The sequence below is a fragment of the Podarcis gaigeae genome (genome assembly GCF_964106915.1).
Source record: "Podarcis gaigeae genome assembly, chromosome: 4".
Classification (NCBI taxonomy): Eukaryota; Metazoa; Chordata; class Lepidosauria; order Squamata; family Lacertidae; genus Podarcis; species Podarcis gaigeae.
The window spans coordinates 102,487,376-102,515,052 of record NC_139677.1 but is presented as its reverse complement, the minus strand read 5'-3'; the positions used below and the strand labels follow the sequence as shown (position 1 = coordinate 102,515,052).

General features: G+C 49.0%; 2 protein-coding genes and 1 long non-coding RNA gene across 3 annotated transcripts; 1 reads left to right on the top strand and 2 right to left on the bottom strand.

The window, feature by feature from the left end:
- Positions 1-486: 486 nt before the first annotated feature.
- Positions 487-27,677, bottom strand: LOC310842822 (zinc finger and SCAN domain-containing protein 31-like; the record flags this gene model as incomplete). Its single annotated transcript, XM_083734960.1, has 3 exons — positions 27,587-27,677; positions 25,922-26,414; positions 487-612 (listed from the first exon to the last, which is right to left on the bottom strand). The coding sequence occupies exons 2-3, from the start codon at positions 26,321-26,323 to the stop codon at positions 487-489; spliced, it is 528 nt and encodes a 175-aa protein (XP_083591086.1). The 5' UTR covers positions 26,324-26,414; positions 27,587-27,677.
- LOC310843916 lies at positions 12,534-15,424 on the top strand. The gene is made up of 3 exons (XR_014563778.1): positions 12,534-12,746; positions 13,499-14,763; positions 14,934-15,424. It is a non-coding gene; the product is annotated as an uncharacterized lncRNA (long non-coding RNA).
- LOC310842783 (zinc finger protein 552-like) lies at positions 22,129-25,742 on the bottom strand (the record flags this gene model as incomplete). Its single annotated transcript, XM_083734922.1, has 4 exons — positions 25,644-25,742; positions 25,275-25,357; positions 22,460-22,668; positions 22,129-22,135 (listed from the first exon to the last, which is right to left on the bottom strand). The coding sequence occupies exons 1-4, from the start codon at positions 25,702-25,704 to the stop codon at positions 22,129-22,131; spliced, it is 360 nt and encodes a 119-aa protein (XP_083591048.1). The 5' UTR covers positions 25,705-25,742.

Genomic DNA, 27,677 nt, shown 5'->3' with positions numbered 1-27,677 from the left:
TCCCCCTCTGAACACCCATCCTTCATCTACCTCCACTCCTTCGGCTCTGAGCCATCTTCCCTTCCTGGTTCCCCGGCTTCTTCCTCCCACCATTCCTCTGTGCCCAACCAGTCCAAGATACTGCTCCATCCCTCGGCCTCTGTCCCCACAAGGCAGCTTCCCCTGACCTGATCTGGTTCCACAGCCGCTGCTTCCCTTCTGCCCCCATGAAAAGGCGGATCAGGAGGTCTTTCCGACATCCTTCTGCCATCTGCAAGAGAAAAAAGGTAAGCAGGACGCCTGGAGTGCCTGTTTCTCACAGGTGAAACAGGGCATCTCTAACTGCAGATGGGCCTTTGAGAAAGCCTTTCCTGCTGAGAGCATTTGGAGGTTTGTGCCCATTTCATGTTTGTTTGTGCAGAAATACATCTCTCCTCCTCTGGACCCTTCTTCCCAACTGTCTCCCCCCAAAACAAGATGAAAAGAACCCTCAGATGAGTTGGAAAACTACAGAACGAGACCATATGGAGAAGAGCCTCCTTCCTCCTTACCCAGTGACCTCTCTCTGGTGTCCAATGGAGGCCTCTCTGCCTCACAGGAATCCAGGTCCATTTCTGCAAAGAGATCCTTTCCCTGAAAAAGAAACAAGGATTCAAAACAGAGAATGGGGAGAAATACTAGAAAGAGAATGACAAAGACTTGAAGGGTGTGAGATCTCATTCCATGGATGCTTTCCCAGAAAAAAGATGGGCCATCAGCAGACCATTATGGGATGTTTTCTGTCCTGTTTGGAGCCCCTTGGGAGTATCCAGAGGAAAGTCTCTCTCACCTGCTTTCTCTCCTCTGCCTGACTCAGGAGGACACCTTCGGCCAGGGCCACCGCCTGGGAACTGGTCTCCGCTCCGCATTCCCTCACCCAGCTCTCCATCTCCAGGGGAAGGACAGCCAGGAACTGCTCCAAGATCACCAGGTCCAACATCTCAGCTTTCGTGTGCCTTTCTGGCTTCAGCCACTGCTGGTCAAGGTGGTAGAGTCGGCTGCAAACCTCTCGGGGTCCTTTGGCCTCCTGGCAGCAGAACTGCCTCAACTGCTGGCTCTGCACCTCTGAGCAGAGGGTGTCCTCCTCACCCAGGATCTTCTGCACCGGGTTTTCCCAGAATCCCCCACTGATCCCAGTTTGGTTGGCATGGCGTCTTCCTGCTTCAGGGCCAGCTGAGTCTCGCTCATCCATCTGTGCTCTCAGGAAGCCTCTGAGAGATCAGAAGAAATCCTTTGGTCTTCTGACAAGTTCTGTCTGTCTTAAGGAGAGGCTCTAGCAAATCCTACAAAGCAAATACATTGTTCTGTTACAGAATTTGTAGGACAGGGGGGGAAATGGTTCCCTGAGCAAGCATGGATGAGTCTTGCTGGGAACCAGGGCTGGACTGCACCAGATCCCAGACCATGAGCTATCTTTTTGAAAAGAAAGAGCAGGAAGAGGACAAGAACTAAGTCTCTAGCCTTCTAGCAATGCAAAATGTGGAGGCAACGGAAGGGATTTCTGTCAGATTAATCAACCTGGTTTCTCCATCCTTCCAGTCAATGCATGAAGTCAGAACCGAATGACAAGGGAGTCATTTGTATCTTGTGAGAAATGGATGCTTTTCTCTGGTGGGGGTCCTGACCTGGGGGTCCTCAGGAGTTGCTCCCCAGCCCCAGCCCCACCCCACCCCCACCCCCTGCTTCTGTCTCCTTTTCTGCAATCTCTGCCGCTGTCCAGACAGATTTGTGGGGTGAGATCTCTTTTTCTCTCTTCTGAGGGCCAGGAATGTATCTGGCCAACCCCCAGAGGGCCAAGTGGGCGGGGCCAAAGACATCTCCCTTGATTTTGTTGTTGTTCTATTAGATAGCTTAACACAAACTGGTTTGCAATGCAGCAGCCAGACTATGACCTGGGATCCCTCTCTTTATTCCTGGCCTCTCTTTCCTACTTTTCCTTCCTTCCTGCCCGTTGTTTTTTTTTTTGGGGGGGGGGGCTAGTCCACCTCCTCCTCCAGCTTTGGAAAACCATTTGCACATGTTTCCTCTGTTGTGCTATGAGGCTGAGCGATGTCACACAGAGTTAAAGAGCCAGGGACTTCTTTGTTTTAAAAAGGGAGATTTTGTGGGAGTCAGGGATCCTCTGATCTGCAGGAAGGAGAGCGTGGCAGACCTGGCCCCTCCCTGGCAGGACCCTCTCCTCCTCCCTGACTTGGGGTCCCCTCCTGCAGGAGCAGATCCGGCCCCCCAGGCACCCTCTCCTGCTGCAGCCCTGGGACCCCCGTCTCCCCACTGCACCCTTTGGGGGGAGAGAGAGGAGACTCGCCCATAGCTGGCAACCTTTCCTTTTTTTGCGGGGAATTCCCTTATTGCAGCGCCGTTTCCCGCTGCTTCCTGCTGCTATCCCGGATTGGTAGATACGTGAGGCTGCTGATCCCTTATTTTCACATCTTAAAGTTGACAGCTATGGACTCACCAGATCCCAGGAGGGGGCAGCGATTCGGCCCTTGCAGGAGAGACACCAAAGTAACACCCCCCCCCTTCCTTGCAGGAAAGGACTGGGGAGGGAGGGGCCTTGGCTCTGGAGGACCAGCCCCCTCTTGCTTCCTGGCCTCTCTAGGAAGGCAGCTCACTTCCCTTTAACCCTTGCCAAGCCGGGTCCCTCCAGCTCAGCCCTCTCTCGCTTGGCAGAACCTCAGATTCTTATTATTTTTTATGGATTTAGGGGGGCAGTTGCCACCCTGGCTAGGCCCATGCCCAGATATCCTTTGGGGGGGGTGAGGCTCTTGGCTGGACTCTGAGCATCTCCCTCCCTTGGCCAGAAACCAGAGGAAGAGCCTGCAGGGAAAAGGGCTTTGCAGGAGGCAAGGAAGCTCCTCCTAGAATTCCGGAGTGGAGAGATAGGAGGGGATCCCAGGGTCATCTAGTCCAACCCCCAGCAATGCAGGAATCTCAGCTAAAGCATCCATGGCAGATGGCCGTCCGGTTTCTGCTTATCAGGTGAGTTTCTCACTCATCAGGTGAGTGTTCTCCTTTCAAAAGAGGCAGGTGGAATCTCCACGGTTGCTAATAGTATAACGTTGTAAGTGCAGGGAAATATGGGGAACCCTAGATTATCTGCTTGGCATGCAGAATGTCCCAGGGTCAGCCCCTGACATCTCCTGCCAGGGCTGGACAAAATCGCTGCCTGAAACTCTGGGGAGCTGCTGCCAGTCAGTGTAGACCAGGGGTCCTCAAACTATGTTCCGCGGGCCGAATCCAGCCCTCCAGGCTCGTGAATCTGGCCTGCACGACCATTTCAGAACCCACCAAGTGTTCGAGGCTGAAAGCATCTCGCCACCCGCTCAGTCAGTCCCTGCGCCGTGCTGAGGTATAACACCGGTCTTGAAAGACCTACATTGGCTCCCACTACGTTTCCGAGCACAATTCAAAGTGTTGGTGCTGACCTTGAAAGCCCTAAACGGCCTTGGCCCAGCATACCCAAAAGAGCGTCTCCACCCCCATTGTTCTGCCCGGACACTGAGGTCCAGCTCCAAGGGCCTTTAGGCGGTTCCCTCATTGCGAGAAGCAAAGCTACAGGGAACCAGGCAGAGGGCCTTCTCGGTAGTGGCCCCCGCCCTGTGGAACGCCCTCCCTTCAGATGTCAAAGTGATAAACAACTACCTGACATTCAGAAGACATCTTGAGGCAGCCCTGTTAAGGGAAGTTTTTAATGTGTGACATTTTTGTGTATTTTTGGTTGCTGTGGAAGCCGCTTAGAGTGGCTGGGGAAACCCAGCCAGATGGGCGGGGTACAAATAAATTATTATTATTATTATTATTATTATTATTATTATTATTATTTGCTTTTGTTGTTGTTGCTGTTTAGTCGTTTAGTCGTGTCCGTCTCTTCGTGACCCCATGGACCAGAGCACGCCAGGCACTCCTGTCTTCCACTGCCTCCCGTAGTTTGGTCAGACTCATGCTGGTAGCTTCGAGAACACTGTCCAACCATCTCGTCCTCTGTCGTCCCCTTCTTCTTGTGCCCTCCATCTTTCCCAACATTAGGGTCTTTTCGAAGGAGTCTTCCCTTCTCATGAGGTGGCCAAAGTACTGGAGCCTCAGCTTCAGGATCTGTCCTTCCAGTGAGCACTCAGGGCTGATTTCCTTCAGAATGGATGCGTTTGATCTTCTTGCAGTCCATGGGACTCTCAAGAGTCTCCTCCAGCACCATAATTCAAAAGCATCAATTCTTCGGCGATCAGCCTTCTTTATGGTCCAGCTCTCACTTCATACACCACTACTGGGTAAACCATGGCTTTAACTATACAGACCTTTGTTGGCAAGGTGATGTCTCTGCTTTCTAGGACGCTGTCTAGGTTTGCCATCGCCTTTCTCCCATGGAGCAGGTGTCTTTTAATTTCGTGACTCCTGTCACGAAAATTATTATTATTACTATTAGGTAAACACCACCAGTGTGGTGGCGGTTATACCAATGAAAGGCCAGGGGTTTTGCCCGGGGACGGGGAAGGGTTGTCTTTTGGCTTGAAGCGTGAAATTGAGTTCGGAGTTAACCACGCAGCTAACAAATTATTTTAGGAAGGCAAGTCCAATACCAACTGCCCAAATTGCTAAATTGGAATTCACGGCACCTAGCACTTTAACTCAATTGATTTAAATTAACTTACTCTGGGTCACACCAATTAAATTCACAACCTGACTGTAGGAAACCTTAGCCTTAAACTAACTCCCTTTGCATAAGAACCAATTAAAGTAAGGAATTGACCGCAGAAAAACCTAACCCTCAGCAACTAAAAATATATTAAATCCCTCCTGATCACGACTAAATTCCTAGCACTTTTGTAACTCCACAGAGAAAGAGCCCTTATAACAACCCCCCGAGCATTGACCATCTTGTTAGCCTGGGGCAGGGGGCAGCAACCTTTCTCAGCCATGAGGCGGTCCACCGTCCCTCAGACCATGTGGGGGGCCAGACTATATTTTTTTGGGGGGGGGATGAACAAATTCCTATACCCCACAAATAACCCAGAGATGCATTTTAAATAAAAGGACACATTCTACCAATCTGAAAACACACTGATTCCTGAATCGTCTGTGGGCCGGATTGAGAAGCCGATTGAGCTGCATCCGGCCCCCAGGCCTTAGCTTGTCTACCCCTGGCCTGGGGAGCCACATTCTGGTTGAAGGAGGCCAGGACTGGCCCCCAAGGCCTGGGATGTCCCTCCTCCCCTGCAGTAGGGCTTGGAATCCAGGAGAAAACTCTTGGAATAGCCTTGCCAGGTGCTCAGGGAGGGACTCACCTGTCCCCATGTCCTTCTCTTTGCAGATGTGCTGCGGTTGCACATCCCTCCCCCAGGGGTGAGTATTGGAGAGAACCAGAGCAGGGACTCAGACCTGCCCTCCTTGCCCCCCACTCTGCACTCTCGGAGGTGGAGAAGCCCTCCCTTCGTGAGGAACTGACAGCCTGACTTTTGCCTTTCATCTGCTGGAGGGAGATCAGCTGTAGCTGCCGGAGCTGATCCTGGTTGCCAGATAGCTCAGCTCAGGGGGCTCTGAACCCTGAACTGCTCCAAGCAGGAGACGGCCAAAGCCATCCTGATGAGTGATGGGGAAGTGGGGGAGGGAGCGGCTTTGGGGGAGGGGTTGTCCGTCTGCCGGAGAGGAGGACCCTACTGGCCCAGGTTCACATATCCTGTTTGAAAGGGGAATCATCTTAGGGACTTCCTGTGAACATCTGGGTCAGGAATGCTGTTCCTTGAATGTACAAACACACAAGACGTAACCGGCTGTGCATTCACATAAACAATGCTCTTCTATATATTATTATTGTCGCAGGAAACCCCCCCCCCATCATTCAGTTTGTACAAACTTCACACACTCACACTCACACACTACATACGCTACGCTTCTGTTATAAATTCATAGAAAATCAACCATACATCAGATTTCCACTGTTCTACTTTTATTTTACTCCATGAAGGAAGGACTACAAAATGGGGAAGGTTTGAAAGAGGGCAGCCATAATCCCTTGAGCATACCAGCACATACACAGGAGCCCTGCCCAGTTGCTATGCCAACCCTGATGGTCCTAGACAGAAGACCATCAAGATCACAAAGAACTTGCATATGGGAGTGGATTCAGCATGGTCTGGAACAAAGGACAATAATCAGCTCTTCCCTCTGGGGGCAGGAAACTGCAAACTCCCCTCTGTCCCACTCAGAGGAAGACTCTTTGGAGCCTCTCTCAAATAACAAGCATTTGCACACTTCATTCTCATTTTTGTCCTGTTTGAGATTGATAAGGCCCAACATGGCTTCCTTAGATTTAAAATTTAAAAACTATGTGCACTTAAGAACATAGTCTGTGGATGCTGAAGCCAATGTAAACACAAACCCTTTAAATCTAAATCTTGGAGTACATCTCTTATTCATTTCAGAGAGCCAGTGTGGTGTAGTGGTTAAGAGCAGTAGTCTCGTAATCTGGGGAACTGGGTTCGCGTCTCCGCTCCTCCACATGCAGCTGCTGGGTGACCTTGGGCCAGTCACACTTCTCTGAAGTCTCTCAGCCCCACTCACCTCACAGAGTGTTTGTTGTGGGGTAGAAAGGGAAAGGAGATTGTTAGCCGCTTTGAGACTCCTGAAGGGGAGTGAAAGGCGGGATATCAAATCCAAACACTTCTTCTTCTCTTCTTCTTCATTTATAGAGAAGCTAAGATCTCTTATGCGTGGGCTCTCAGGCTGGGTTATTATTATATCTACTGTCTTCTGAGCCCCATTAAGTTTACGGTTTCATGTTCTAGCTTTAGGTTATAGTTTAACAACACAAATTTGATGTGCTCAGCTCTCCCTAAGGGTTCACACCTTGATTTTGTTGAAGGATCCCTGAGGTGGCCGCTGTGTCCTGGGTTCCAGGTGGTGGGCCTTAGCCACCCATTAAAAGTTACAATGGTCTCACAATTTGGACTTGGAAAGACCATTTTGCCCCTTTAATTTATTTTATTTTATATATTTTTCCCAATTGGAGATGACAAACTGGAGGGGCGTATTAGAATCCTCTCTGGGGCAAAAAGGCTTCACGGAAGCTTTGTTGTCAGGAGGAGTCCAGCTAGGGTGTTTTGAAGAGCGAGCTCCCATTTCCCTCTAATACCGAGCGGGGGTTGCTCGATAACCAGTTACACAAGGAGATATATAAACAGAGATACAAGAGATGGACAAGGGGGGGGGGGGGGAGAAAAGAATATCCTATCAGTATTATTCAGTCTAACACTCAAGTGCCCCTCTCGGCCCTTTCTGGGCAAAACTCTGACGGATCGGACCGGAGAAGGCTAGCAGAAATCCAAAGGCAATCCCTGCCTATAACTTAAACCACAGACAACTAGCCTGGAAACCATGGGTCTCTTAACCCGGAAAAACCATGGATCCGGAATTCACTCAGCGCTGCTCACAAAACTAATCCTAGTGCGGGCCCCGTCTTCTTCCTGAACCTCCCGCTCTACCGTCCACAACAGCCTCCTGCCTGATCTTAGAACTATGTCCGGAACTCCCTACTGGACGCTTGCACAGTGCAGTGCCAGACTGGGGTCCGAGAAGACAAAGGTTTGAAAGGAAGCAAATCACACACACACACAGAGAGAGAGATTTTCCACGACCCTTCCGGCCACGCTCCGAAAGAAGGCATCAAGGAAAGAAAAAAGAAATTTTCCACGATCCCTTTGGCTACACTCCGAAGAAGAGAAGGACTTCCAGGACGCTTCCGGCCGCACTCCGAGAGAAGGCGTCAAGGAGAGGAAAAAGAAAAGTTCAGCTGCCGTGGAGACATTCTTCTTCCGCCCCCCTCCCACCGTACTAACTTCAGACCATACTCACATCCTTGAATGTCCCTCGTGGATCCCAGGATCCTTTTATTTGGCCGGCTTGACCTTGTCTTTGCTCCCCTGGTTGAGCTTTCTGGTGATGATTGATTACCGCCCGCAAAGAGGAGGCCAGGAGAGGAAAAAGGATCCCTGGGCTAAGGTTGCCCAGTGGCGCCCGATCCCCTCTATCTCCCCCCTCACCTTCACAGGAGGACCAAGAGTCCCTGAGCATGGTCGCCAAATTGTTAACGGAAAAATCCGAGGGCTCCCTTGGACAAAAACAAAGACACCAACCAGGATAACTTGGAGCAAAACAGCAGCCTGTAGCCTTGGCCTTTATTGAGCTGTTGCAACAGGGTGCTCCCCTCACTTGCAGGAGAGAGGAAGGACCCAGAAAAATGGTGTGCAAGGCCTTATAAAGACTTTTGAAGTTGCCACCCTGTAGATCAAGCCCACCCCCAGAAACATCATACATACATCACAGAAGGGGTGTAACCCAAGACCACCCCTCAGATATATCACACCTACATCACAGAAAGGAGGGGTTGAGGGAGGGGTTGTGGTGGTAACCTGAGTGTCCTGCCACCTGGCTGGTTCTTCCTCCCCCCCCCCCCATGAGTACTTTCCAGGTGACAGAGGGGAGTTTGCAGTTTCCTGCCCCCAGAGGGAAGAGCTGATTATTGTCCTTTGTTCCAGACCATGCTGAATCCACTCCCATAAGCAAGTTATTTGTGATCTTGATGGTCTTCTGTCTAGGACCATCAGGGTTGGCATAGCAACTGGGCAGGGCTCCTGTGTATGTGCTGGTATGCTCAAGGGATTATGGCTGCCCTCTTTCAAACCTTCCCCATTTTGTAGTCCTTCCTTCATGGAGTAAAATAAAAGTGGAACAGTGTAAATCTGATGTATGGTTGATTTTCTATGAATTTATAACAGAAGCGTAGCGTATGTAGTGTGTGAGTGTGTGAAGTTTGTACAAACTGAATGTTTGGGGGGGGGGGTTCCTGCGACATTATCACAATATCATGGGCTTCATCCGTTGTACATATTCTAAGTAATGTAAATGAATATAATGTCATAATTCAACATATTTTAACAAATTAACAAACCTGTGTATGGATAAAGTTTGTTTTACATTTGTTGTTTTAAAAGGCTCACTTTAAGAAGAAAACCTTACAGCTGCAGATTGCTGTCACCTGTAACTAAAATCCATCCTGCGCCTGTCTATATACATTGTAAGACTTGTTGTTCACTGCAGAAACCACTATAAATTCCATTATCTGGATACTTCATATATGGTATGTACTTTTACAGCATGATTGTTTATATAATTTTAATTTGTTAGATGATCTTGTGGTCGATCCACAACTCTGGTCACTGCTCCCTGAGAAAAGCTCAAGAACTCTGGGCAAAGACAATGGGTAGATCACTGGCAGGATTTTTATTACTGAACTCTGGGCAAAGACAATGGGTAGATCACTGGCAGGATTGTTCTTACTGGGAGTAGATCTCAGTACCTTGAAAGTTCTGTCATTGTGGCTAGTTCAAGGTACTAGCACAACTTTAATTGCCACTCATCTTGTTGATGTTAACTCATTTTCCAGTATTTTGCTATTAACATCCTAACCGCTATTGCCGTGTAAAGAACCAAAGCTTTCCTATTTAACATTCTAATGATAAGCATACCAAATGAAAAATCATTAGAATGTTAAATAGGAAAGCTTTGGTTTTCTTTAAAATAAATACTATTTCTTTTATTTTATTTTCCCTTTGGGGACATGTCCACCACATGTGGAATAAGGTTCCCTCATTTTGTCTGCATCTCCAACACTTATTGCTGATATTTATTTATTTTGACTGATTTGGATGGAGTCAGGTACCATCTAAAAATCAAATAGCATGTGGTGAATTTTAAGTGTATTCCCATAATTTTCCTCATTTTTCATCTTCATTGGATATCCACAATCGTGTGTCCATTTCACCATCACCTCCTTCACCTCCTAGTCCTTAAGGTTCCAGTCCAGTAACAATCTGTGTGGTTTTGATAATATCTTTGTATTATTTAATATATATATATATTTTAAAAATCCGCTGTTGTTCTGTCAAGTCCATTTATTTTTTATCTGGAAAAAATTGTTCAATTGGTAATATTTCTTTTTTACTTTTGTTTTCCTTTTATATTTTTACTTTTTTGTAATTTTAGCATATAATAATGAAGGAGTGGAGACCAGAGGTCCACTTTGGAGAGCCAGGCTGGAGCCATTTTATAAGCTGAAAGCCATCTTAGAAAGCAAACTAAAAGCTAAAAAGACATTTCTCTCTCCCCTGCTTGCCCCTGCTTGCAAAGACAATATTTTTGCAACACAGCGAGTTTGCAAGAGGATGCGGTCAGGGGATTTTGATGGTAGCTGAGCTGTTCTGAGAAACTGTCTGTTTGCCCAGGATGTCTAGCCCACCACAAAGTTCTAAAAGCAGACTTAAGCCGAGCAACTGCTAAAACCACAAACACAGGTGGGGGTCAAGTGGTTTTTAGTAGGAATTGTGAGTAGCTATCTTTACATGCATGCGGTCAGAAGTGGTTTTCCTAGGAATTAGTAAGAAGATCAAATAGTTTATAAGCTCGCAGCACCACCTAGTGGAGAGTGCAGCTTGGAACCAAAAGGCCACCATCAATTTTTTAATTGGTTGAGCTTCAATGAATATGCATAAAGGGGAATGTTTAAGGGGCTGAATTTTTGCTTTGCCTAAGGGTATAAAAACTGTCTGCCCCTGGTGTTCGGGGGCATTCTCTCATTTCGGCTGAATGCACCCCTTTGCTTTGCTTGTCTGACAAATAAACCAAAGTCAATAAAACTTCGTTTAAAGATATTGCTGCCTGGATTTTTCCATTCTGGTCTGGATTCTGAAGTCTCTAACATTTCTGGTGCCTGCGTGACTCGGATAAGGGACCTTAAGTCCTCAAAAGACCAGAAGGCAGCTCCCTTGTTCTTTTCTAGGCAGGGCACAGGGGAAGGGGCAACCGGCCGCTTGCTCCTGGTGCCACCGAGGCTTTTCTTCGGAAGAGGGCGAAGCCAATTTGACCCTTCTGCTGGATCCTGTGAGAGGAGACAACGGATTGAAGGACCGAGGTTGACAGGACAGGACAGAGTCCAGCCGGCTGGGTGAGTAGATGAAAACAAGTCCTGTGGGGAATAGGAAGCCTCCTTTTTTAAGGAGAAGGGACATCCTGATCACATGTCCAGCGTGCTTGGTGGCAGTAAGGGAAGGATTGGCCCCTGATACCCACCCACGCTTAAGGATTTAAAAGAAGGAAGAAGGAAATGGGGCAGAGGGAATTGGTGTTTGTGTTTTGTATGCTGTATGTCAGATACTCCAGTGCATGAATTGTGAATGAGCGGTCAGGGTTTAGCATCCCTTTGGCCAAGCGAGTGCAGGGTTGTGCATTTCTTGACAGCGAGAGCTCGTTCAAGTCACAACCTGAAGTGTGTGGAGAGTGGAAGGAATTTTGAAACCCGGTTAGGAGCGGAGTATCTGAAAAAATGGGATCTGAAGCAAGCCAATGTAGTCCTTTTGAATACTTTTGAAACATAGGGACCCTGGCTGGGACAGGGCAACAAAGAGTATCTCTTTGAGGCTGAGTACCTACTTAGAGAAGAGTTTCGGACTCAGATTCAGCTTTGGGAGCGATGGAGGGGATCGCTCCAGAGATCCCTTAGGTTATTCAAGTTGGTATATTGCACTAGAGTGCATACAAAGCTTTCAGATCTCTGGACCTCAATGAAAGCAAGAGTTCAGTCAGGCAAAACTGGAGGGTTCTCTGCTGAGCTGTGGCTTTGGTAGTAAGGCAAGCCTCCTAGTTTTTCCATAGCCCAGCACTGAACTGGGAAGCACATGAGCCTTGCAGACCTCCAATGGTTTTGATCCCTATAGTAACTACAACTTGACCAGGGAGGCCAACCTAAATCCCAGAACTTAGTTAGGGAAGAGCTGGGTACCTCTGTGACCAGCGGCAGTTTGGAACACATCAGGGAAACCACCAGCAGCCCCCTAGCTTCTCTGATGACCAGTGAGAGGTGGTCTATGGCTAGGAACTACGAAATGTTTTCAGACCTATAGCAGTTACAGTTGAGACAGGGAGGGCAATTTAATTGGTGTCCTTAACCAGGCACCAGCTGGATGGCTCAGTGCTCAGGTGTGTCTCAGAGAACACTGCAGCAGACCCCTAGTTTGAGGCTCAGGCAGAGGAGCCTCAAGAGAAGACCTGCATCTTTGTGGCCACCACAGTTGACAAGTTAGTTGCCACAGAAAAGGATGAAGGAAGAGATGAAGAAACAAGCCAGACACCTGAAGCTGACACAGGGTGTGAGCAGCCAGTGGCAGGTGTCTGTTGGGAGAAATACTAGAAGTTAAAATAATAATAAAAAAAAACTGCACAAAACCAAAAGAGGAAGAAGAGCTTTCTCCATTTAACTTGGATGAGTTTGTGAACATGGATGAAGTTCTAGAGGTTCACGTGATAATAGAGAACCCCCCCCCACCCCCATATGATCCAAGTGCCGTGATGGCCCCCTTGGGAGGACAGGGACAGCCCCATATCCCCAAAGCTCCACCGCTGCCCCGATATGCGGCCCCAACAGCCAAAGCAGGAAAGGGGGGGCTGCCAGACACCCCAGAAGTAGATAAGGCAGAGCCCAGCGACCAGACCCTGGAGGAAATATAACCCAAAGTTAAAGAATTGAGGGAAAGGATGAACAAATACAGAAGTTTGACCACTATGTATTGAGAAGCTGAAAAAGCTTATCGCAATGCTTGAGCCAAAGCATTGGGGGAGTACATAAAGCGGTCCAGGTCCACCGCAGAGGCAGGAGAAGCAGAAGTCCTGACCCCCCCCCCTTCGTGTAGTTCGGGACAACCCGCCCAAAAGGTGTTTGAACAAAGGGGAGATGTTGAGAAGAGGGAGAAGAAGCAGTGGAGGAAAGAAAAGGCAGCAGTGTTAGGCACGGCAATGGCTCACAGCCCAGGGATCCGAGGGGTCCGCCGTAGCCATTCAGAGACCCGCGGCCGAGGGGGAGGAAGATGCCTGCTCAGCAACAGTAAGGCCAGGAGAGTTACCCCTGTGAAAGGCTGCATGGGGCCAATTGGGAAGCCTGGTCAAAACGCATGTATTATTGGCTGGCAGAAAAGCAGCTATGGGAAAATACACAGGCTGAAACAGGCTTTGCCCAGCCCATTGAGAGGTCTACAGGCGCAGTGGAAGCTTGTGAAACAGATGTGGCTGATGCTCTAGAGAAGCCCTGGGTTGCGTGGCAGGGACTGAAGACGGCATGTCAGGCTGCAGTAGAAGCCAGACCAGAGGGACCTGGAAGCCCAGAAGGGGCTGTGGGACGCCCAGAAAGCCCAGAGGGGCCTAGAGGATGCCCAGAAAGAGTACCAAGCCCAGAGGGGGCTGAGTACCAAGCCCAGAGGGGGCTGAGGCTGCTTTGGGAAGTTGTTTCTACGTTTCAACGCATCTGTGTGATGGACTGTGTGTTGGAGAAAGGCTGAGAAGGCAGTTGCAAGTTGTTCCTCAGGCAGCAGAGCACCCAAAAAGTGGGGGTGCAGGCCAGGCAAGCCGTTCCAAGAGTTCTGAGAAGGCCAAAATCTCCAAGAGTTACTTGTCCTCTGAGGTGAAGTCCAACAGCGAAAGGCATTGCCCTGCAATTGGCAGCTGGATGCAAGGCTAACATCTATACTGATTCTAAATATGCCTTCTTAACCCTGCATGCGTATGGCGCCCTATGGAAAGAGCGGGGCTTGATTGGAGCCCACGGGAAAGCTCTGAAATACGGTCCAGAAGTTGAGACGTTACTAGAAGCTGTATGGGTCCCCGAAGAGATTGCTGTGATGCACTGCAAAGGCCATGGTAGAGGTCGGGACATGGTCACTAGAGGCAACCGGAAAGCAGATAATGCAGCTTGTGAGGCAGCTCTGAAACCTCCACCAGTAGTCACCGCAGCCCTCATCCCAGAACTCACCCCGGATGATGTGGAACCGCATTAAACCCTCGATGAACATCAGTGGGCACGTCAAGAAGGAGCAACGCTCCAGGAAGGACCAGACAGCCGTGTTTTTGGTGCCCCAGCATCTGGCCAGCGTGATTGTGAAGAATTGCTACGAATCCACCCATTTGGGAGGCCCAACTGCTAAAGCACACCTTGGGAGAATACTCTACATCCCCAACCTATCTCAACTAACTGCTGCTATAACTAACTGCTGCTATATCCCAAAACTGTGTCCTGTGCGCCAACCAAGAGACTGAGACTATCACCCTTTAAACTTTTGTATGGCAGGCCGCCCCCTTTCGTTCGAGACACCCCCGCCAGTTTGGGGCGGATGGGAGATCACATCACCCAAGGACAAGTGCAATCCCTGTGTTTGTCGTGTGTGTTTGCTTCCTTTCCAGGTATTCCCTCGAGCGTACACCGTGCAGTCCCGCGGCAGTCTCGCTGAGCCGGTTCACCAGTCCCAACCAGGTGACAGCGTCTGGCGACCCCCTCATCCTCAACTGCAGTGAAAGTAGCCGAGGTGATCCCCTGGGTACATCACACGCGTCTGAAGAAGTCGGAGGGTGTCTGGACTTGCAAAAGAAATCCTGCTGACCCTCTGAAGCTGATCCTCACCTTGTGTCTGACGCTACCGGAACGCGTTAGGCCACGGGCAACGAGATCCTGCGACTAATCATCACAAGGACAGTCACAAAGACTTTCTCCTTTCTCTCTTATTTTCTTTATTAACTTGCTCTATGTCTTATTGCCCTGACCCTACCGAGCCATACCAACCCTATTGGCCTGCTGACCTCTGCTATGACTGGTTCGTCTTGCCGGTGGTAAGAGACGGCGTGCTCATTGGCTATTGGAAACAGGGGTTTGATGAGGTTGCCGTATTGAAACATCCCACTACCCCACTGTGGCTCCTCTTCCACACCACTATCCAGCACGCGTGGGTAGTGCTCCTACGGGAAGTTGCAGAGACGGTCGAATTCTATCGAGTTCTGGACTGCTCTTGCTGTTGGGGGGGAGTAACCAACGGTCATTCGGGGGGTAGAGCACTGTACCAACCTCATCTGATGGACCAGGTTCTAATCTTAATCCAGGCGTTAGATGGGACGGAACCTATCTTAATGCAAGTGTTGCAGGGGAGGGAGCCTGAACCAGGTGTGCATTGAAATTGCTGAACAAGTGCCAGTAAATTTTGCAGCCCCACCTGTGGTTATCGTGGTGGCTCGAGTCTCCCAAGATCCCAGAATACTACCTGAACTACTGGGCCTGGTAACTCCACACCTAATACCCTTGAATGTGGCAGGGTATTCTTGTGGCTGCATAAGAGTTGCCTCCCAGTAGACAGATAGGGCACCTAGTTCCGGAAGAATTGGATGGGAGGGGTGCCCGCGGGCAGCGTCCCCAACGTAGAGACTTGCTCTCCAGCAAATTTAGAGGCACCACTAGGACTTTTGGTATTGGGACCAGAACCCCTTGATATAGTCACCCCGTGTGTCAGGCCGTTGCAGGGGTGGATATATTCTTGTGGGTGCAACATCATTTACGTGGAAGAAGGGGCCCCTTTTGGATATAGTACTCTCCCAGGAAACCACAGGGGTCTCCACCCACCGGGAATAGTTGGGAAATTGATCCAAGTGGTAGGAGCTTCTGAAATAAGGTGGAGAGTCACCCCTGAGGCCCAGCGAATAATTGAATATGAATATCAGTGGGCCCTTCAGCGGTAAAAAAATATTAGAAATGGCCCTGAGTATTGGTGGGAGGAACTATGGAAATATTGGGGTTGGTGGGTAAGAGTGGTATGTACTGCCCTACTACTTTGGATGCTCCTGTATTTTTGCTGGCATGAACAATATCGTATCTGGTTGGAGAACCTACCTGTGTATTGGCCAAAGCAGGAAAGAGTCCCCTGGTATCCCATGCCACCTTTTCCCGTCTAATGACTGAGTGGGGCGCCCACAACCCCTACAGTAGGTGGTTACAAATGGCTGAGATGATAGCCCATTCTGCCAATAAGTCAGAATGTCTGGTATGCACCTTGACCCCAACAGATGCCACGAGTGGACTACCACTTCTCCCACTACCACTTAACCGTTCCACCATTCACAAACGAGCACTAATCAATGTCCCAGCACGTACCCATATCCTGGCTCTCTATGATGTGGCACCTATAGATCCATCAAAACGAAAATGGAGACCATAACCGGTCGGCATTTTCGTGATGGAAAGGGGGGAATGAAGGAGTGGAGACCAGAGGTCCACTTTGGAGAGCCAGGCTGGAGCCATTTTATAAGCTGAAAGCCATCTTAGAAAGCAAACTAAAAGCTAAAAAGACATTTCTCTCTCCCCTGCTTGCCCCTGCTTGCAAAGACAATATTTTTGCAACACAGCGAGTTTGCAAGAGGATGCGGTCAGGGGATTTTGATGGTAGCTGAGCTGTTCTGAGAAACTGTCTGTTTGCCCAGGATGTCTAGCCCACCACAAAGTTCTAAAAGCAGACTTAAGCCGAGCAACTGCTAAAACCACAAACACAGGTGGGGGTCAAGTGGTTTTTAGTAGGAATTGTGAGTAGCTATCTTTACATGCATGCGGTCAGAAGTGGTTTTCCTAGGAATTAGTAAGAAGATCAAATAGTTTATAAGCTCGCAGCACCACCTAGTGGAGAGTGCAGCTTGGAACCAAAAGGCCACCATCAATTTTTTAATTGGTTGAGCTTCAATGAATATGCATAAAGGGGAATGTTTAAGTGGCTGAATTTTTGCTTTGCCTAAGGGTATAAAAACTGTCTGCCCCTGGTGTTCGGGGGCATTCTCTCATTTCGGCTGAATGCACCCCTTTGCTTTGCTTGTCTGACAAATAAACCAAAGTCAATAAAACTTCGTTTAAAGATATTGCTGCCTGGATTTTTCCATTCTGGCCTGGATTCTGAAGTCTCTAACAATAACAGTAGTAATTATATGGAAATGGGATAATAATATTGAAATGAATAAAATGCTTAACTCGCCAAGATTTTTATTGTTTGCAGCTTCCCAAGAAAACTGAAGGAGATTCTCCCCTTTTTGGCTTTTACCTCTTCCCTTTATAACTGTCTCTTTAAGTCCTGCCCCGCCCTCCCATTTACAGGATATCCTTTCTACAGATGTCAACGCAGACCCAACGATGGAAAACCCTCCGCCCAATTCCTCGTGACCACAAGGCTATTTATTACCTGCAGCAACACCAACAAAAGCCACCAGAGTGGCCACAGCTATCTCTTTCCAAAGATATAGACTGACAGGGAGGGGGCTGACAGTCTTTTCTGTGATGTGGGTATGATGTATCTGGGGGGTCCTTGGGCTACACCTCTTCTATGATGTATGTATGATGTTTCTGGGGGTGGTCTTGGACTCCAGGGTGGGCAATTAAAAATGTCTATAGAGGGGCTTTCATGCATTGCTCCGGGTCCTCCTCCTCTCTCCTGCGTGTGGGGGAGCACCCTGTTGCTAGTATGTCACATGCCCGTTTACTTTCCTAGGCTTGGGAAGTGTAAGAACAGAAGTCAGTCTTATCTCTTCCACTCTGCTGTGCTTTTGCACTGTTCTTTGTCTCCCTGTCTGTTGCTGAAGAAGGGAGAGGGTGCCATTATGATCCGTTTGGTGTCGTTTGCAGTCGTTTGGTGTCGTCTGCAGATGTGATGAGCATCCCCTCAGTTCCTTCATCCATGTCATTTATAAAGACGCTGAACAACAACGGGCCCAGGACAGAACCCTGCAGCACCCCTCTGGTCACTTTTCCCAGGATGAGGAGGAACCATGAAGGAGTCCTTTTTGGGTTCGGTCAGTCAAATCCACCTAACAGTTACCTCATTCAGTCTCATTTTACCACCTTCCTCTCATAAATATCACAGAGGACTCTGTCCAAAGCCTTACTGAAATCGAGATGCACTATTTCCACAACAGTCCACTGATCAACGAAGTTTGTAACTCCATCCAAGAAAAGAAAAAAAGAAAAGGAGAGATTTCTCTGGCTTGTCTTGTTTTTGACCCCTGGGCTCTCACTTGTGGGGTGCCTCAGGGTTCCGTCCTCTCCCCCATGCTTTTCAACATTTACATGCAGCCGCTGGGAGAGATCATCAGGAGGTTTGGGCTGGGTGTTCATCAGTATGCGGATGATACCCAGCTCTACCTCTCTTTCAAATCAGAACCAGTGAAGGCGGTGAAGGTCCTCTGTGAGTGCCTGGAGGCGGTTGGAGGATGGATGGCGGCTAACAGATTGAGGTTGAATCCTGACAAGACAGAAGTACTGTTTTTGGGGGACAGGAGGCGGGCAGGTGTGGAGGATTCCTTGGTCCTGAATGGGGTAACTGTGTCCCTGAAGGACCAGGTGCGCAGCCTGGGAGTCATTTTGGACTCATAGCTGTCCATGGAGGCACAGGTCAAATCTGGGTCCAGGGCAGCTGTTTACCAGCTCCATCTGGTACGTAGGCTGAGACCCTATCTGCCTGCGGACTGTCTTGCCAGAGTGGTGCATGCTCTGGTTATCTCCCGCTTGGACTACTGCAATGCACTCTACATGGGGCTACCTTTGAAGGTGACTCGGAAACTACAACTAATCCAGAATGCGGCAGCTAGACTGGTGACTGGGGGTGGCCGCCGAGACCATATACCACCGGTCTTGAAAGACCTACATTGGCTCCCAGTACGTTTCCGGGCACAATTCAAAGTGTTGGTGCTGACCTTTAAAGCCCTAAACGGCCTCGGTCCAGTATACCTGAAGGAGCCCCCATCATTCTGCCCGGACACTGAGGTCCAGCACCGAGGACCTTCTGGTGGTTCCCTCATTGCGAGAAGCAAAGCTACAGGGAACCAGGCAGAGGGCCTTCTCGGTAGTGGCGCCCGCCCTGTGGAACGCCCTTCCAGCAGATGTCAAAGCAATAAACAACTACCTGACATTCAGAAGACATCTTAAGGCAGCCCTGTTCAGGGAAGTTTTTAACATGTGATTTTACTGTATTATTGGTTTTTATGGAAGCCGCCAAGAGTGGCTGGGGAGGCCCAGCCAGATGGGCGGGGTATAAATAATAAATTATTCTTATTCTTATTGAGAAAGCCATGCTTTCATCCTGTATGTTTATATTGTAAAAACTTCAGATGAAGGGCAAATAAATTTTTAAAAGCATAAATGAGGATATTGACAAGCTTGAACTTGTGCAAAGGAAGGAGATCTATGTCTTTAATTTGGAAACCACATGACCCAGTGGTGCTGACTTGGATAAAATATTGGTGGGGGGCCAGGTAAGTCCTGCCTTGCACAATCCATCATATGATGCATGTGTGGGAATGTTCAGGGATGCAGGAAAGGATATGTTGTCAGAGTATATCCTTATCCAACTTGTGTTAACAACTTCCACAATATCAGCAGAGTAACATTCCCTTTTATTTTAAATTTGCAGCGTCTGCCTTTGCTCAGGCTCGCTAAAGCCTCTATAATAACTGTTCTGGTATTTTCCCCTTATTCTCTCATAAAATAGAAGAGACGACACAGTCTTTTACAAAAATATAAAAAGAGTTTACTCACATTCTGTTCACAATCAGATCCCAGAAGGCAGACTTAGCTTAATGAAGTAACATACACTTGGAGTCTATCCCTTAAGAAGACAGTCCCTTTTTCCTCTCTTGGCTGGAAGGCAAGAGGGCATCTCTGGCTTAGTAGATGTTGTGTCTTCGATGCATGTGGTGAAAGAGAGAGAGAGATGGCTGCCCTGCCCTGTGCTTTTGTCATTACCTGCACAGGTGAGGCCACACCCACCTCTAGTTACATGCAGAGGAAGTCTGTCTCGGCCCAGAAGGAAACAGGAAGTTTACCTGCTGGCTGGACAAACATCCCTCCCCATGTGTAAACATGTTCACTCTAGGAATGTTGTACTTGACTGCTCTTGTGTTTCACAGCATGCATGCCATTAGAATGGCAATGCCTATAATAGTAGCAACTTTTTTAAAAAGTAATACTTTGAGCCCATACTTCAATTTCCCAGCAGCTCCCCTTGCCCCAGAGACACTTCTAGCATTCCATCTCCTCTACCTGTGGCATTGTTCAGCAGTGGGGAAAGTGACCTCTTCACAACGGATGTCCATTTGGGATGGCCCTTTCCAGGTTTTTTCCTGCCCCTTGTGTTTGTCTTTCATTTGTTCTCCTATGTGTGTTGTCAGTAGAAGCCACAATTCTGTGGGTACTCTAGGTGGTGCAGAAAGCACCTAGAAGCTGACTAGAGGTTGAAGTGCCGATCAAACTTCAGTTTTGCGCTCTATTAATTCCAGTTAGCAGTACTGGGGGTGGTTCACATTCTGGGGCAGTGCTTTTGTCCAGCAGAGGGTGTCACAGGGCCAGCCTACTTTCCCTTTAAAGCAAACTTGGGTCTCCAGCTGTTTTTGGACTACAACGCCCATCATCCTAGCTACCAGGACCAGAGGGAAGGGATGATGGGAACTGTAGTCCAGGAGCTGCTTGGGACCCAAGTGTGGGAAAGCCTGCTTCAAAGCAGCTTTTCCATTTTGCCCACAAAGATGGGACCTGTCCACGTTTGTATCTTCTTGTATTTTGTTTTCCTCATGACCTTTCTGCGTTTGTTTTTTTATTTTTTAAGAGGGCAAATTGAAAGAGAAATTGTATGGCACGTTGCAGAAGAATAAAAGGTTGTGTTTGAAAAAAACACACCAAAAACTGGGGGGTGGCATCCTTAAATATTTTATTGGGGGTGGGGCAAAGACCACTAGGCCTTTAAGAGTTGGCGCCTATTCCCTACACCCACAGGTCTCAGGATGGTTACAAAATTAAAAAAAACAAACGATAAAAAACACCACATATTAAAAGGGCATTAGATGTGAATTAGCCAAAAGCCTGGTTAAAAAGGTGCGGATTTTCCTGGCTCCTAAAGCAGTATAATGGTTTTTCCGACCATTGTATGAATTCTTTGATGGGAAGTGAGATTGTGGCTGCGACCGAAGCTCTTTCCACATTCCACACACTGATAGGGTTTCTCCCCTGTATGAATTCTTTGATGGGAAGTGAGATTGTGGCTGTGACTGAAGCTCTTTCCACATTTCATGCACTGATAAGGTTTCTCCCCTGTATGAATCCTTTGATGGGAGGTGAGAGAGGAGCTATCAGTGAAGCTCTTTCCACATTCCACACACTGATAGGGTTTCTCCCCTGTATGAATTCTTTGATGGAAAGTGAGAGAGGAACTATGTTTGAAGCTCTTTCCACATTCCTCACACTGATAGGGTTTCTCCCCTGTATGAATTTTTTGATGGGAAGTGAGATGGGAGCTTTTTCTGAAGCTCTTTCCACATTCCACGCACTGATAGGGTTTCTCCCCTGTATGAATTCTTTGATGGGAAGTGAGACTGGAGCTATCAGTGAAGCTCTTTCCACATTCCACGCACTGATAGGGTTTCTCCCGTGTATGAATTCTTTGATGGGAAGTGAGATTGGAGCTATCAGTGAAGCTCTTTCCACATTCCACACACTGATAGGGTTTCTCCCCTGTATGAATTCTTTGATGGGAAGTAAGGGAGGAACTCTTCCTGAAGCTCTTTCCACATTCCACGCACTGATAGGCTTTCTCACCTGTATGAATTCTGTGATGGGAAGTGAGAGAGGAGTTACATGTGAAGCTCTTTCCACATTCGTCACACTGATAGGGTTTCTCCCCTGTATGAATTCTTTGATTGGAAGTGAGAGAGGAGCTACATTTGAAGCTCTTTCCACATTCCACACACTGATAGGGTTTTTCCCCTGTATGAATTCTTTGATGGGAAGTAAGGCAGGAGCTCTTCCTGAAGCTCTTTCCACATTCCACGCACTGATAGGGTTTCTCCCCTGTATGAATTCTTTGATGGGAAGTTAGATTGGAGCTCTGACTGAAGCTCCTTCCACATTCCACACACTGATAGGGTTTCTCCCCTGTATGAATTCTTTTATGGAAAGTAAGATGGGAGCTACATGTGAAGCTCTTTCCACATTCCACGCACTTATAGGGTTTCTCCCCTGTATGAATTCTTTGATGGGAAGTGAGACCGGAGCTCTTCCTGAAGCTTTTTCCACATTCCATGCACTGATAGAGGTTTTTTCCAATGAGATTTTGTTGATGGGAAGTGGAATGGTAGCTCTGACTGCAGCTTTCTCCACACTCCAAATTTTTATGTGGCTTCTCCTCCCTGGGGATTTTATCGTGGACACCTTTGCTCTCAATTTCCAATTCATCAGAATCTGCAATGGAGACAAAAAGGGATTAGAGCCTCAGGAACAAATGGAGAAGAAATGAAACGAGTTGGGTGTGTGTTCATTACCAACATATTTATTATTAGATTCTGAAGAGTTGTTGAATGTTGTTTTCTCTGATATATAGTAGTGGTCAAAATTGTGGAAGGTTGAAGCTGACACTGAAGATGGCCTGGGAAGTTCTTCACACCAGCCCAATCGTGGTAGAAAAAGCAATATTTTGAAGAAGATTGTTCAAAGAAAAAACTGTAAGTTTCTGTTTATTGTGGGGGGGGGTTAGGTTCCCAGGTGTTATAGGGGGCAATGTTGAACTCTGTGAAAATATATGAGGTTGGCCCATAGACGTATTTTTTGAATTTCCAGGCAGATATGACGATCCCACAGGGAGCCTTACCAAGAGAGGCCAATATCCCACGATTCTCCTCCATGACGTCCTTATGCAGAGCTCTCTGGTCAGGATCCAGCAATGCCCACTCCTCGTCCGTGAAACGAACAGTGACATCTTCAAAGCACACTGGACCCTAAAAGAAAAAGGGAAATGTCCTCCTCTGAGACAGCAGAAATATGATCTGCTACACAATGCTCTGTTGTTTCCTTCATAATAATAATAATAATAATAATAAAAATAATATATTATTTATACCCCGCCCATCTGGCTGCGTTTCCCCAGCCACTTTGGGCGGCTTCCAAAAAACACTAAAAGACAATAATCTCTTAAACATTAAAAGTGTCCCTAAACAGGGCTGCCTTTAGATGTCTTCTAAAAGTTTGGTAGTTATTTTTCTCTTTGACATCTGGTGGGAGGACGTTCCACAGGGCAGGTGCCACTACCGAGAAGGCCCTCTGCCTGGTTCCCTGTAACTTGGCTTCTCGCAGCGAGGGAACCGCCAGAAGGCCCTCAGCACTAGATCTCAGTGTCTGGGAAGAACGATGGAGGTGGAGGCGCTCCTTCACGTATACTGGACCGAGGCCGTTTAGGGCTTTCAAGGTCAGCAGAAACACTTTGAATTGTGCTCAGAAACGTTCTGGGAGCCAGCGTAGGTCTTTCAAGACCGGTGTTATATGGTCTCGGCGGCCGCTCCCAGTCACCAGTCTTGCTGCCGCATTTTTGATTAGTTGTAGTTTCCGGGTCACTTTCAAAGGTAGCCCCACATAGAGCGCATTGCAGTAGTCCAAGCGAGAGATAACCAGAGCACGCACCACTCTGGAGAGACAGTCTGCGGGCAGGGAGGGTCTCAGCCTGCATACCAGATGGAGCTGATAAACAGCTGCCATGGACACACAATTGACCTGTGCCTCCATGGACAGCTGCGAGTCCAGAATGACTCCCAGGCTGCGCACCTGGTCCTTCAGGGGCACACTTACCCGATTCAGGACCAGGGAGTCCCCCACACCACGCCTCCTGTCTTCCCAAAATAGTACTTCTGTCTTGTCAGGATTCAACCTCAATCTGTTAGCCGCCATCCATCCTCCAACCGCCTCTAGACACACCGAAATTTCACCGCCTTCACTGGTTCCGATTTGAAAGAGAGGTACAGCTGGCTATCATCTTTATACTGATGAACACCCAGCCCAAACCCCCTGATGATCTCTCCCAGCAGCTGCATGTAGATGTTGAAAAGCATGGGGGAGAGGACGGAACCCTAAGGCACCCACAAGTGAGAGCCCAGGGGTCTGAACACTCATCCCCCACCACCACTTTTTGGACACGGCCCAGGAGGAAGGAGCGGAACCACTGTATGACAGTGCCCCCAGCTCCCACCCCTCACCACGGTCCAGATGGATGTTATGGTCAATGGTGTAAAGGCCGCTGAGAGATCCAGCAAAACTAGGAAACAGCTCTCACCTTTGTCCCTGGTCCACCGGAGATCATCGAACCAGTGCGACCAAGGCAGTTTCAGTCCCAATATGAGGCCTGAATCCCGACTGGAAGGGTTGCAAATGGTGCACTTCTTCCAGGCGTGCCTGGAGTTGTTCAGCAACCACTCGCTCCATCACCTTGCCCAAGAATGGAAGATTTGAGACTGGGCGATAGTTAGCCATATTGGCACCATCTAAAGATGGTTCTTTAATAAGCGGTTTGATAACCGCCTTTTTCAGCGGTTCTGGGAAGCCTCCCTCACAGAGAGAAGCATTCACAACCCTACGAAGCCCATCTCCCAGCCCTTCCCGGCTAGCTTTTATAAGCCAGGATGGGCAAGAATCAAGGAGACAGGTGGTTGGTTTCACTTGTCCAAGCAGCCGGTCCACATCCTCGGAGGTAACAGATTGGAACTGATCCCACACAACTTGACTAGACAGGACACTAGCACTCTCCCGCCCCGGCCCGGCTCCCACGGTGGAGTCTACCTCTTCCTAAATCTGAGTGACTTTATCTGCAAAAAACTTTGCAAAATCATTGCAGGAGATCATGTGGCCCATACTGGGCCCCGATGTAGCAGGTGGTTCCACTAAATTGCGAACCCCCTGAAAAAGTCTCCTGCTGCTGTTTTCTGCAGATGCAATAGAGGCGGCGAAGGAAGTCTTCTTTGCCGTCACTGCCGCCACTTGGTAGGCTCAACATTGAGCTCTAACCCGTGTCCGGTCAGCTTCAGAATGAGTTATCCGTCACCGGCACTCTAGCTGTCTCAGCGATTGTTTCATTGCCCTCAGTTATCAATCTAGAAATAAAGTAAGCCTCTTTTGGATGGCCATCTGTCTTGGATGATCTAGCAGATTCCTGCATTGCAGGGGGTCTCTTGACTCTGGGAGACAAGCAGAGAGGGTGGCTTCTGGCAGAAGGAAGAGGGAGCCACCGGTGGCTCCTCCTTCTCCTGGCTCACCTCAGCCTCTCGACTTTCCTCTCCAACTTGCCTCCTTCCTCTTCTGCCTCTGATTCTGCACTGCATTCTGCCACAGAGTCTCCCAGCTCACTAAGCCCTGTTTCCCCTTCAGCTTCTGACACCTCCTCTTCCCAGGCTTCTCCCTCTTCCCGCTCATGCTTCCTCCACTTCCACTCCTTCGGCTCTGAGCCATCTTCCCTTCCTGGTTCCCCGGCTTCTTCCTCCCACCATTCCTCTGTGCCCAACCAGTCCAAGATACTGCTCCATCCCTCGGCCTCTGTCCCCACAAGGCAGCTTCCCCTGACCTGATCTGGTTCCACAGCCGCTGCTTGCCTTCTGCCCCCATGAAAAGACGGATCAGGAGGTCTTGCTGGCATCCTTCTGTCACCTGCAAAAAAAAAAAAAAAGGTAAGCAGGACGCCAGGAGTGCCTGCTTCTCTCACAGGTGAAACAGGGCATCTCTAACTGGAGATGGGCCTTTGAGAAAGCCTTTCCTGCTGAGAGCATTTGGAGGTTTGTGCCCATTTCATGTTTGTTTGTGCAGAAATACATCTCTCCTCCTCTGGACCCTTCTTCCCAACTGTCTCCCCCCAAAACAAGATGAAAAGAACCCTCAGATGAGTTGGAAAACTACAGAACGAGACCATATGGAGAAGAGCCTCCTTCCTCCTTACCCAGTGACCTCTCTCTGGTGTCCAACGGAGGCCTCTCTGCCTCACAGGAATCCAGGTCCATTTCTGCAAAGAGATCCTTTCCCTGAAAAAGAAACAAGGATTCAAAACAGACAAAGGGGAGAAATGTAGGAAAGAGAATAACAAAGACTTGAAGGGTGTGAGATCTCATTCCATGGATGCTTTCCCAGAAAAAGGATGGGCCATCATCAGACCATTATGGGATGTTCTCTGTCCTGTTTGGAGCCCCTTGGGAGTATCCAGAGGAAAGTCTCTCTCACCTGCTTTCTCTCCTCTGCCTGACTCAGGAGGAAACCTTCGGCCAGGGCCACCGCCTGGGAACTGGTCTCCGCTCCGCATTCCCTCACCCAGCTCTCCATCTCCGGGGGAAGGACAGCCAGGAACTGCTCCAAGATCACCAGGTCCAGCATCTCAGCTTTCGTGTGCCTTTCTGGCTTCAGCCACTGGTGGCAAAAGTGGTAGAGTCGGCTGCAAACCTCTCGGGGTCCTTTGGCCTCTTGGCAGCAGAACTGCCTCAACTGCTGGCTCTGCACCTCTGAGCGGAGGGTGTCCTCCTCACCCAGAATCTTCTGCACCGGGTTTTCCCAGAACCCCCCACTGCTCCCAGTTTGGCTGCCATGGTCTCTTCCTGCTTTGGGGCCAGCTGTGTCTCGCACATCCATCTGTGCTCTCAGGAAGCCTCTGAGAGATCGGAAGGAACCCTTTGGTCTTCTGCCAAGTTCTGTCCGTCTAAATGAGGGGCTCTAGGAAACCCTACAAAGCAAATACATTGTTCTGTTACAGAATTTGTAGGACGAGGGGGAAATGGTTCCCTGAGCAAGCATGGATGAGTCTTGCTGGGAACCAGGGCTGGACTGCACCGCATCCCAGACCGTGAGCTATCTTTTTGAAAAGAAAGAGGAGGAGGAAGAGGAGAAGAAATACGTCTCTAGCCTTCTAGCAATGCAAAATGTGGAGACAACTGAAGGGATTTCTGTCAAATTAATCAACCTGGTTTCTCCATCCTTCCAGTCAATGCATGAAGTCAGAACCGAATGACAAGGGAGTCATTTGTATCTTGTGAAAAATGGATGCTTTTCTCTGGTGGGGGTCCTGACCTGGGGGTCCTCAGGAGTTGCTCCCCAGCCCCAGCCCCACCCCACCCCCACCCCCTGCTTCTGTCTCCTTTTCTGCAATCTCTGCCGCTGTCCAGACAGATTTGTGGGGTGAGATCTCTTTTTCTCTCTTCTGAGGGCCAGGAATGTATCTGGCCAACCCCCAGAGGGCCAAGTGGGCGGGGCCAAAGACATCTCCCTTGATTTTGTTGTTGTTCTGTTAGATAGCTTAACACAAACTGGTTTGCAATGCAGCAGCCAGACTATGACCTGGGATCCCTCTCTTTATTCCTGGCCTCTCTTTGCTACTTTTCCTTCCTTCCTGCCCGTTGTTTTTTTTTTGGGGGGGGGGCTAGTCCACCTCCTCCTCCAGCTTTGGAAAACCATTTGCACATGTTTCTTCTGTTGTGCTATGAGGCTGAGCGATGTCACACAGAGTTAAAGAGCCAGGGACTTCTTTGTTTTAAAAAGGGAGATTTTGTGGGAGTCAGGGATCCTCTGATCTGCAGGAAGGAGAGCGTGGCAGACCTGGCCCCTCCCTGGCAGGACCCTCTCCTCCTCCCTGACTTGGGGTCCCCTCCTGCAGGAGCAGATCCGGCCCCCCAGGCCCCCTCTCCTGCTGCAGCCCTGGGACCCCCGTCTCCCCACTGCACCCTTTGGGGGGAGAGAGAGGAGACTCGCCCATAGCTGGCAACCTTCCCTTTTTTTGCGGGAAATTCCCTTATTGCAGCGCCGTTTCCCGCTGCTTCCTGCTGCTATCCCGGATTGGTAGATACGTGAGGCTGCTGATCCCTTATTTTCACATCTTAAAGTTGACAGCTATGGACTCACCAGATCCCAGGAGGGGGCAGCGATTCGGCCCTTGCAGGAGAGACACCAAAGTAACACCCCCCCCCCCTTCCTTGCAGGAAAGGACTGGGGA